The 12363-nt window shown below is 41.4% G+C and overlaps 1 protein-coding gene across 26 annotated transcripts in view; it reads right to left on the reverse strand.

The window, feature by feature from the left end:
* LOC144495599 (focal adhesion kinase 1) overlaps positions 1–12363 on the reverse strand; it is a 528227-nt gene that overhangs the window by 338474 nt on the left and 177390 nt on the right. For 8 of the 26 annotated variants that reach the window (XM_078215777.1, XM_078215772.1, XM_078215774.1 and 5 more), the window contains exon 1: positions 7415–7861. The exons of 10 other annotated variants lie outside the window; for them this stretch is intronic. In XM_078215777.1, the coding sequence (XP_078071903.1) occupies positions 7415–7460 (46 nt within the window). In that variant the 5' untranslated portion in view covers positions 7461–7861. Of the gene's footprint in view, positions 1–6339; positions 6400–7414; positions 7952–12363 lie in introns of those variants that run through there. 8 more of the 26 variants (XM_078215778.1, XM_078215757.1, XM_078215767.1 and 5 more) reach the window with 7 other exon arrangements.

Consider the following 12363-nt stretch of genomic DNA (forward strand, 5'->3'; position numbering starts at 1 on the left):
CACAGTAAGAAGTCTCACAACACCAGGTTAAAGTCTAACAGGTTTACGTGGTAGCACAAGCTTTCGGAGCGCTGCTCCTTCATCAGGCGAGTGAAAAGTTGGGTTCACAAACAGACTCAATTTACAAGATAATGGTTGGAATGCGAGTTTTAACAGGTAATCAAGTCTTTACAGGTGCAGACAATGCTAGTGGATGCCCCAGTAGCAATGCTCCACTAGTATTGTCTGCACCTGTAAAGACCTGATTACCTGTTAAGACTTGCATTCCAACCATTATCTTGTAAATTAAGTCTGTGCCTATATATACCCTGTTTGAACCCAACTCTTCACTCACCTGATAAAGGAGCAGCTTGTGCTACCAAATAAACCTGTTGGACTTTAACCTGGTCTTGTGAGACTTCTTACTATATTAAGGCACAGAGCTCTATATTTTGCAGACATAAAGAACATGTACACTTGTTGCATCTGTTTCAACTAGACTAAATAGCTGACAACCATTCTCTGGTTAATTCCTCAGGGCAATGCCTTGACCAGAGTCAAACTGCTTTGTCTGAATGTAAACAAAGCCTGGCAGTTAGCTGTCAGTCATCATTAACGGGTTCATTGTCCATAGCAACACCTCTACCAAAGTCCACTTGCCAACCAATCAGCACTCTCCTTATGCAATATAAATTGTTGTTCATTTTACATCTGGCACTTTTGCAAGTTGTTCTGAAGCGTGCAAAATGTAAAGTTTTGACATGCCATTTCTCAGCAACGCTGCTCAAGTTTCCTTACCATCCTTTCCAGAAAACTTCTTCAGCTATTACTTACCCTTCATGTGAGAAAATACTCAATGACGTGTGTTCTATTTTTTTTGACAAGTTTTGCCCTCACAGGTTTGTTACTCACCACATCTGCAAGCTTTAGTTGTATGTGCTTTTTGTATTTCAGTCTTCCTGAAAACTTTCTTGGAGGCAGTTGAGTCCTGGATTAAGTGATTCCTCATAACTCACCGTCTATCATCAAGGATCAACCTCATTACTCTTATCTTTACTGCACTCCGAGTCCTGTTGACAGAAACTTAATAATGTATTTCAGGTGTCATCTGACCAAGGCACCCTGTGGACTTCAGCGCGGTCCTCTGAATTTGCGCTCAATAGATTTGGCAGTAAAATACATCAGCATTCTTTATTGGCTGCCTCACATTGCTTCAGCAGAAGTACTGACAGCTAACACCCCAAAGTCTCTCAAAATTTGTGCTTTAGAAAGTTCTATAATCTATTGAACATTCAACGGGGACGAACCTGCAAAATACGGCTCAACTCACCAGCAGTACACAACTTCCTGTCTGTCGAATTAAAGCAAAATGAATGTAAGTATCCATCATGATTCTGTGCATCCAGCAGATATCCTACACAGCAAGGTAGTGCTTGACCATTGCTCCAACCCACCCATTTTGAACACAGCTCACTGAACTTATCCTTGGAAATATTCTATTGAGATCCTGAGAGTCTACCAATCAAAATTTAAAGCAATGCTCCAATGGTATTTTTAAATATTTTTAAACCATTCATACCAGAGTTTAATCCATTTTGAAATGCAATTATTTGGTCAGCTGTGAAAATGCAGTAAGGGCCATTAGACATGCCACAATCAATATTCAGACTCAACATTAACCTAATAATTGGCAACACTAACAAAATCATATAGAACTACAAACAAATTGCAAAACAGGAACGGAAAGCTTGTCTAGTTGTTTATCTTTACATAGTTCTACTCCCACAAGTCAAAAATGGAGCTTCAGTTTCTTACTAAAGCAGTAATTATATCATCATATGTCAGCACCTAAGTCTGCTTAATCTATTTAGGGGCATCTAAATGAGAACAAAACAGGACATGCAAGGTTAGGCTATAGTCGTATCAAAAAAAAGTGAGGCCCCGTTTGAAGTTATTGTATCCTCTGACTGGAAAAAAACAGATTTAGAGATAAGGAAACAGTTGCTATCTCATCAGTAAGTTTGTCTCCGACTTGATTTGACATTACCCAGAGACTGGCAAATCAAAACTTTGGAAGTCAGAGCAACTGATTCAGGCTATTTGTAGTTCCATGAATTACACACTTTCAGTAAATTACCAGGTAAACCAGCTACAACAATGTTTGAAGTTTGAATTTTAAAAAAACTTTTGCCATTCTTTCGTAAAAATAGAATTAACGAGTGCAGTCTGATCCAGCTGGGCATTAGTGGAGAGGCGCTCAAGTAAGGATGGCGTGATCAGACAAAGGTTGAAGACAGGGCAGCAAGGGATAGTTTTACCTTTGTCACATAGGATGTCATTTGTTACTTTGAAACAAAGTATTTCCACAGTGTAGTAGGAGTGATTCAAAATTGGAGGTCCAGGAAAAAGGGAATGGGTTATAGAAATAGAAATAGAAACCCTACAGTACAGAAAGAGGCCATTCGGCCCATCGAGTCTGCACCAACCACAATCCCACCCAGGCCCTACTCCCATATCCCTACATATTTACCCAACTAATCCCTCTAACCTATGCATCTCAGGACACTAAGGGCAATTTTTAGCATGGCCAATCAACCTAACCCGCACATTTTGGACTGTGGGAGGAAACCGGAGCACCCGGAGGAAACACACGCAGACACGAGGAGAATGTGCAAACTCCACACAGACAGTGACCCAAGCCAGGAATCGAACCCAGGTCCCTGGAGCTGTGAAGCAGCAGTGCTAACCACTGTGCTACCATGCCACCCGTGGTTATGGAAGTGGAAACACATACAAGGACTTGGGAGAGGAAAGGGAGATTGGAGATGGAGCTGTTTACAAGGATGGCATGGCCAGAGGTTTCTTTTTAAAAGGAGTTATGACAGCAGATTTAAAGAACTGTTGGATAATACCTAAGGAAAGAGAGCCATTAACAACATCAGCTGACATGTGGTCCAGGAAGGAAAGCTGGGGTGATCAGTAGTTTAGTGGGAATAGGGTTGAGGGAACAGGTGATGAGGCTTATGGACAAGATTAGCTTGGAGAAGGCATGGGGAGAGATAGGGGCATTCAAAATCACAGGTTTCTGTTCTTGACTAAATAAGGAAAAAATGTTTTCAGAGGGGTCAGTAACAAGGAGAAACAGGTTCAACGTAATTGGCAAAAGAAGCAGAGGTGGCATGAAGCAAAAAAAATTGCACTGAAGTTTTATGATCTGGAAAACACTGCCTGAAAAAATTGTGGAAAAACTTCAATAATTCTCAAATCATAAGAAATAGGAGCAACAGTAGACCATCCAGCCCTTCAAACTTGCTCCAGTATTCAATGAGATTACAGCTGATCTTCCAAAGAATTTTATATATACTTAAAATGCTAAATTTACAGATCATAGAATCATAGAACCCCTACAGTGCAGAAAGAGGCCATTCAGCCCATCGAGTCTGCACCGACCACAATCCCACCCAGGCCCTACCCCCATATCCCTACATATTTACCCGCTAATCCCTCTAACCTACGTATCTCAGGACACTACGGGGCAATTTTAGCATGGCCAATCAACCTAACCCGCACATCTTTGGACTGTGGGAGGAAACCAGAGCACCCGGAGGAAACCCATGCAGACATGAGGAGAATGTGCAAACTCCACACAGACAGTGACCCAAGCCGGGAATCGAACCCAGGTCCCTGGAGCTGTGAAGCAGCAGTGCTAACCACTGTGCCACCGTGATCTAGGGGAAAAGATCTAGCGGAAAAGAGCAGGTGAAGTCGAACTAAATGGAAAACTCAAAAGGCCTACATAAGCACGACAGACCAAATGTCCTCCTTTTATGCTGTATCATTCAATAATTCTATATTCTTGTCATTCGTGTCATTACTTTTTATGAGATCTCAGTGTATGGAAATCAATCCATGTGTCCCAACATGACAACAGTGATTATATTTCAAAACATTTAATTGGCCAGAAAGTGCTTGGCAGCACCCAGAGGGTGTGAAGGGTACTTGATCAGTGTGCTCTACTTTCTTTGACCATAGCAGGTTCTGGGTTTGATCGTCAGTCTTTGCTGGGTGAGTTAACTCCATTCAGGGCAAAAGTGGTGATTTGCAATCGGTTTCATTGGCAGAGATGTTGACATTGGCAGAGGTGGTCACTCCTGTTGAGTGAACTAAAAAAACAAAAATGGAAATGTTCCAATTTGAAATTAATATCCAATGATAAATGCTGCAAATCGCAAGTGTGGAAGTTGAAGAAAAACCAATTCGCAAGCTCAAGACCAATACAATTGAGAGATGAGAATGCCTGTCCATAATATCGAGGCAGCATTTGACACAGTGTGACATCCAAGAGCTCAAGCAAACTTGAATTCAGAGGAATCGGAAGAAAGCTGGAGTCAGTCAGTACAAAGGGTGATGACTGTTGTTGTTGGAGGCCAAACAGCTCAGCTCCAGGACTATCCACAGCATAGTGTCCCAAGGAGGGTGACTACTGTCTTGTATTTTCTGCAATTGTCTTGGAATTCACTCTCTCGTCCCACGTCAGGGACATTTCTCCTGGGTTTCTCGCCTCTCGTCGCTGCCCTATCATAGTTGGTGTCTGCACACGTGCACTTGCTGGTGCGGATGCACAGCCCAGAACTGGCACAGTGCACATACGCAGACACAACCATGAGGGAGCAGTACTGCATTCTCCTCCTGACTTGAACAAAAGAGGGGTGGAGGAGTCTTGAAAGTGGTTGGCATAGCTCCAACTCTAAGGGCAGGGTCCAGTCTGGCGGCGGCATTCAGGCCCAACTTGGGGAAGGGGCTGAGTGCTCTGATGTCAATTTTGGCAGCAGTAGTCCTCCTCAGGCCCAATTAGGGTGATGGTCAGGTCTGGCAGGCTCCAACAGAGCATCTTACCCAGGCCCAGCTATCCCCCACAACCACATATATTTCCCCTGCTAATCCCCCTAACCTACACATCTTTGAACAGGAAGCAGCAAATTAGCATGCCCAATCTACCTAACCTACACATTTTTGGATTGAACCTGCGTCCCCAGCACTATGAGGTAGCAGTGCTACCCACTGTGCCACCATGCTGCCCATGATTATGATGTTTGCTTATGATTGCAGTATTGAGTACTATTCACAGCTCCTCAGATATTGAAAATATATGTGCCTGCATGCAGCAGGATCTTTACAACAGTCAAGCTTGGGCTAATAAGTGGCAAATAACATTCACACCACATAAGTGGTGGAATGGCCATCTCCAACAAGACAGAATCTAACCATCTTCTCTTGGCATTTATATTGACAAACTGAGCCAGCCATATCAATATTGTGGCTACAATAGTAGTCAGAAGCTTGGAATTCTGACTCCCCAGAGCCTGTCTACCATTTAGACAGCACAAGTCTGGAATGTGATGGAATACTTCTCCACTTGCCTCAATGGATGCAGCTCCAACAACACCTTTCAAGACAAAACTTGCCTGTGGAGGGGGTGCCACAGTGACAGCAGTATGTACCATCTAACAAGATGCACTGCAGCAACTCACTAAGGTTCATGTGACAGTACCCTCCAAATTTGTGACCTCTATCACCCACAAAAACAAGGGCAGCAGATGCATTGGAATACCACCACCTGCAAGCTCTTCTCCAAATCACACACCATCCTCACTTGGAACTACATCACCATTCCTTCACTGTCGCTCGCTCAAAATCCTGGTAGTCCTTCCAGCACTCTACCTACACTACATGAAATGCAGTGATTCAATACAGGTGCTCACCACCACATTCTCAAGGGCAATTGGGGATGGACAACAATACTGGCTTTGCCAGTGACGCTAAAGTCCCATGAATGAAATAAAATAAGTTAAAAAAATCATTCAACTAAGATATGAAAAGCTTTCAGACGGAGAGAAAGGAAAATTCATAAACAAATCCCAACCCAAGTTGCAGGTACATTTGGGTTTTAGTGGATAACCAGTGTAGTCTAAGGAGCTATTAATGATGTATTCAATTAAAAATATGAAATCACCATTATCATTCTATAATTTGCAATTCAGTATCAGGAAATTTACATACATTTTCAAACTACCTACCTTCAGAAAAATATTGTACGTGCACTGGCTTATTTATTAATCCTGCATGAGTTGTCAGTTTTCCCTATAGTTTGCTTAAAATTGTATACATGAAAAGAGGTTGCAGCTTCAATGCAACAGCTTCCAGGGAAATTATGTTTGAATGATAAGTGAAGCCTTGAGCAGTTGGAAATTACATTATAGATTTTTTTTGCAATAGAACCAACAAATCAGCAAGTTGGCATGATTTAAACAAGGCGGCATTCAACAGAGCACATACCTCCAACACACTTTGTTAACTCACATTATTACAATTATGCAGCTCTTCCTGGAGGCTTTTCCCTGCCTGATTGATGCTCTGTAACTACAAAAGCTGAAAATAAATATTTTTATTCAGCGCTTCCATCCCATGGAAGCTTCAAGTCAATCCACATGCAAGAACTTGCTCTGAAAACTCTGCTCACATTTTGATAGATGTGATCATTTCAACCACAGCAGCTGAGACTATTCACAACATTCTTAAACAATCAACATTCTAAATAAAACCCATAAAGTCACTTCACCTTATCTCCCAATGTTAATGGATCCTTTAAAAATTTCCAGTATCTTGGCCAAAAACTAATCAGTACTTCCTTGGGCCATACCTCATGTACCAAATTTCACTGAAATCTATCTACTCATTTATTGTTTACAAACAGATAAACAGACTAACACAGGGGTGAAAATATTACTCCATCCACCTTCAGTAGCAGAGATAATTACAGGTACATGCATATATGTATGCTCATAAAAGGCTGAAATTTCTTCATAAAAACATATGTGGCCTAAAATATTACATCACTTGTGGACATTGAACAAAACAGAGCTGGTTGTGAAATGTAAGCATTCATATAAACACCCATTTACTCATCCCTTGAAATAGTCAATAATTCATCAAATTAAATGTTGGCTTTCTAAACTGTAGATAACAGAGTCAGTCCAAATATGAAGCAAAAACAATGACAAATGCCTGCACCTGGGTGCTTTAATTGTTAATAAAATGAGGAGCACTGTCAGGTTTTATTTACCTGCTATGACCTGACAAAGGTGCAACAAGAGCACAAATTAGCTTCTCACAGAAGTGTTTTTTTAAACTGTTAAATGAATTGGCAATTATCTGTGTTTTTAAATGATTTTATCAAACAAGGTCAAAGTGAGCACAGCAAATCAGGAAACAGTTGTCAAATAACAAAAGATATTTCCTCCGAAAGGCAATTAAGGCATTATTTTTTTGTAAAATGAATTTGTCCAAAATATTTAAGATTTTTTTTAAACACTTGCAACATGCCAATTTCTTCTGTGTTCATTAAATGGGTAGGAATTTATTTATCTGTCAATACCTCTGGCCCAGCATACTGGGAACGGACTGCAGCCGCTCCTCTCCATGCAGACGACAACTGCTTCTTGGAACAGGCCTTGCTGCCTTGGCAGCAGCGTACACGCTAGCTAGGCCACTGCATACAATGTCTCAATTCAACACTGTCAGTATGGGCTCCAGCAGGGGGCTGGGAAGGCACTTCAATGTGTTCAGTCCAACACAAAAACCCTGCTTCCTTTCATATGCGTTTTCACATTAGTTCTCCTGTTACAGGTTCCATAGTGGTGGAGAACAGAATACGATTTCTTCAGCAAAGAACTGCACCAAACCTCCTTCAAGTTTCAGATTCTCCTCATGTTTCTCGTATATCCGAAACATCCTTGCAAACTGCTAAAAGGCACCACTGTAGCCAGCTCCATTTGGAGTTGATTAGCAAGCACCTTATTAATATGCTAATCTCACCCGCAGACTCCTGTTTACAAAACTGACAAGAGAATTCAACCGATGCCTCACTGCAAATCAAATCTGACCCAGGTCATGACTGTATGCCTTCAGATGTGCCTCTGGCATTCTGTAGACTTGCTTTTTCCCTGTTTCATTTGAAATTATGCCGGAGGTCAGATAATAAAAGCATAAAACTTCTGTTTCATCTTGCCATTTTCTAACCATAAGAAGAATGTGCTTTTTTTAAATCATAACCTACAGAATCAGCATTGGAGTCTGAGCACGTACTGATTGGAAACTAGGGCAGTACTATAATAACCTATCAGTACCACAGCTAGCTCCTGAATCCTCAAAGGCAGCTTCCATATTTTCCATACAGCTGGGAAGAATGACGGCTGACTACGTTCTTTCAATCCATATGCCAACTACATCAATTTGTATTTCATTCACCATATTCCACATTGCTGTCAGGCAATGTCAAACAGCATTCGTCAGTCTTAAAATGGTACATGCTTGAAATTTGTGTTTTTATTTCAAAGTATTTTTGTGCATCTGAATCATTATAATCTATGAACAATTTAGGCCAGTGTTAAGCCCAATGTAAATGTGGTTAGAGTGAATCTCATGTTCACATCACATGTTTTGCATGTTCCAAACTGAATGCTACGTAACTTGACACAAGTACCACATGAGGACAATTCTCTTGGGACGCTACATTTCTCCCAACACAGTGGATGCTGAGGGGTGTGCTGCCCTATGGGTGGTATTGTCTTTTGAATGACAAGCAAAACTGAGGCCCTGTCAGCCCTCTCAGGTGGATGTGTTTATTTATTAATGCCTCAAAGAGTCACATTAGTGTCACATTAACACTGCAACGAAGTTACTGTGAAAATCCCCTAGTCGCCACACTCCAGCGCCTGTTCGGGTACACAGGGAAAATTTAGCATGGCCACTGCACCTAACAAGCATGTCTTTCAGACTGTGGGAGGAAACCGGAGCACCTGGTGGAAACCCACGCAGACATGGGGAGAACGTGCAGACTCCATACAGACTGTGCCCCAAGCCGGGAATCGAACACAGGTCCCTGGTGCTGTGAGGCAGCAGTGCTAAACACTGTGCCACCCATAATGTGAAAGGTCCCATTACGCTACTTGAAAAGAAAGGGCCTTCTCCCTCACCTGGTTAATATGTATCGCTCAAGCAAAATCATTAGCATCTGTTCATCACCACAATTGCTACTTGTGAAATCTTGCTGTGCACAAACTGGCTGCAGCATTTCCTACCTTGAAGCAATAATTGCACTTCAAAGAGTATGTCAGCAGGCTGGAAAATACTTTGGGGCAGCCCACAGTCACGGAAAACACCAGACACGCAAGTTTATTTTTCCCAGTGCATCACAGAATCCTACAGCACAGAAGGAGGCGGCCATGAGCCTGATGATTTTACTTCAAAACTACACTTAACCTGTGGCCAATTTACCTTCACCATCCACTAGGCCAAAATAGCAATGGAGACAGTGCTTGTTCTCATTCCTCCAATTAAACACTCTGATATATGGGGGAGTGGTGGTCTGAGGGGAGATGGAGAAGCCAGCATCAGGAATGCACTTTGGGGCAAAACAGAAGTACCACAGCAGTGGGAAGCAATCTCACTGCAAATGGGGATCATGTGACAAAGCTATTTTGTTACATGGATAGCAACCAAGTTTGACAATAGGATGAAAAGGTTTCAAGCTTGGTTGAAAGTCAGCTACTTAAAATTGAAATATTTGGGTGAAAAACATACAATGATGCAAAAACAAAACTTTAACAATTAACTTTTAATGAAAGGATGTTTTTGCCATGCAGGGGTGACTATACTTGTACAACAGCAGGAGCTTACAAATATTATCTTTACTTGACAAGTCCATACAGATTGTACTAAGGAACAGAAAAGAAAATCTGAGCGATGATTTGTATCTCCACATGACAACTATAATCGGAAAGAATGTGGCATAGTTCCGTGCTCCAAATCTTAAAAGAAATTCTATAATCGTCATTTTCACATGCTTGACCAGCCACACTGTTCTCCTTCCCCCTGGAGGTAATGACCACTTGCCGAGGTATCTTCATATGTCCTCCAGTACTTTCCCAAGCATCAGTTATTCACTTTGAAACCTAGATAGTGTTTGGGCCCTGAGCCAGAATCCCAAATTACATTAAGAAGCTGGACTAGACCCCAACAGTGTTTTTATTTTGGCATAAACGTGAGGATAGGATGCTTCGCTCCAGGACTAATTGGGCTGACAAATTTGAGATTTTTTATAGTAAAATAAACTTTATTTAATTGCACAGCTTATCTATAGCACACCTACCTGTTTGAACAAAATTTAAACATGAAAAGAAACTCCAATCTCTAACCTATCACTGTTTCAGTTCCAAATAAGCAACATTCTTCTTACAGATTCAAAAACCACTTTAAATACAGTGAGTAACCATACCTTTACTTGCTATAAGGGATGTAATCAGTCTTGAAACTTTCAAAAAGATTTTGTGGAAAACAGCTTGCTTTTGGTGTTTAAACAAATCCCAGCCAGGACTCAAAAGCTGCTTTCACTCTGCTACATACCTAGCTCCTCCCATTTACCACATTATCACATGGCTCTGTCAATCTAAACCCACCTTCCATTCCTTTAATCAAAAATCCCAGGGGACCTTTTCTTTTCATACACGATCGGCCAATAGCTCTCTCCTCAGTAAATAGTATATGGCTAAAATGAGTAATTATCCTGCTTTCCCAGTATCTGAGCTGCATTCCCTCCAGACCGCCACCTGGAGAGAAAAACTGAACTTTAAAACATTCCCCTTAAACATAAAAAAAATCCATAGCAAAAGCACACCATCATCATAATGGTGAGAATTACAAATATATTCTTCTTAAACCACATAAGGCTATTAGAGAGACAGATGCATAGTGGTAAAGTCACTGGACGAGAATCCAGAAGCCCATGATCCTTGAATGGCTTATTGAAGCAAGCATCTAACGGTTAAATGACAAACATTGGACTCCCTGCTACTACCACAATCATTTCAGAGGAATTGCCTCTTGATTTCATTGGTAATATGTGATCTGAATGTATCCTGCTCTACTAAGCTGCATTCTTTGCACAGGCCACTGGGATTTTACCAATCCATAACTTCACTCTATCCTCATCTATCCAACCATTTTTATGGACATGCACAAAAACAACACCTGCATGCAACTGGATTTTCAGCATGGTTTTACATTTGAAAATTACCACAGGCTTTAATTTTGTTCCATCGGTGATTTTGGGAAGCGCCATCATGAATCTTGTCTTCTCACTAGAACTGTTTTCATACCTTTCCACTGCAGAGTTTGGTTGCTGGGTATATCAAAATTCATGGACGTTTCATCCATGTTGATATCATATGATATAATGGATACTCGTGTTTTTGTCCCTGGTGAATCACCATAGAGTGACAGAGTCAGAGATTTATAGCATAGAAACAGGTCCTTCGGCCCAACTTGTCCATGCCACCCTTTTTTAAAACCATTAAGCTAGTCCCAATTGCCCACATTTGGCCCAAATCCTTCTATACTCATCCTACCCATGTAACTGTCTAAATGCTTTTTAAAAGACAAAATATCTCTCAAAAGACAACTATCTCTGGCAGCTTGTTCCAGACACCACCCTCTGTGTGAAAGAATTGCCTCTCTGGACACTTTTGTATCTCTCCCCTCTCACCTTAAACTTATGTCCTCTAGTTTTAGACACCCCTACCTTTGGGAAAAGATATTGACTAGCTAGTTGATCTATGCCCCTCATTATTTTATAGACCTCTATAAGGTCACCCCTAAACCTCCTACGCTCCAGGGAAAAAAGGCCCAGTCTATCCAGCCTCACCTTATAACTCAAACCATCAAAGTCCCGGTAGCATCCTAGAAAATATTTTCTGCACTCTTTCTAGTTTAATAATATCCTTTCTATAATAGGATGACCAGAACTGTACACAGTATTCCAAGTGTGGCCTTACCAATGTCGTGTACAATTTCAACAAGACGTCTTAACTCCTGTATTCAATGTTCTGACCGATGAAACCAAGCATGCTAAATGCCTTCTTCACCATTCTGTCCACCTGTGACTCCACTTTCAAGGAGCTATGAACCTGTACCACAAGATCTATTGATACTATAACTCTCCCCAGCACCCTATCATTAACTGAACAGGTGCTGCCCTGGTTCAATCTACCAAAATGCATCACCTTGCATTTATCTAAATTAAACTCCATTTGCCATTCATCAGCCCACTCGCCCAAATGATTAAGATCCCGTTGCTATCCTGGATAACCTTCTTCACTGTACACTATGCCACCAATCTTGGGGTCATCTGCAAACTTACTAACCATGCCTACGAAATTCTCATCCAAATCATTAATATAAATGACAAATAACAGTGGACCCAGCACCGATCCCTGAGGCACACCGCTGGTCATAGACCTCCAGTTTGAAAAACAACCCTCTAAAACC

This window comes from Mustelus asterias, chromosome 7 (genome assembly GCF_964213995.1).
Source record: "Mustelus asterias chromosome 7, sMusAst1.hap1.1, whole genome shotgun sequence".
NCBI classification, from domain to species: domain Eukaryota; kingdom Metazoa; phylum Chordata; class Chondrichthyes; order Carcharhiniformes; family Triakidae; genus Mustelus; species Mustelus asterias.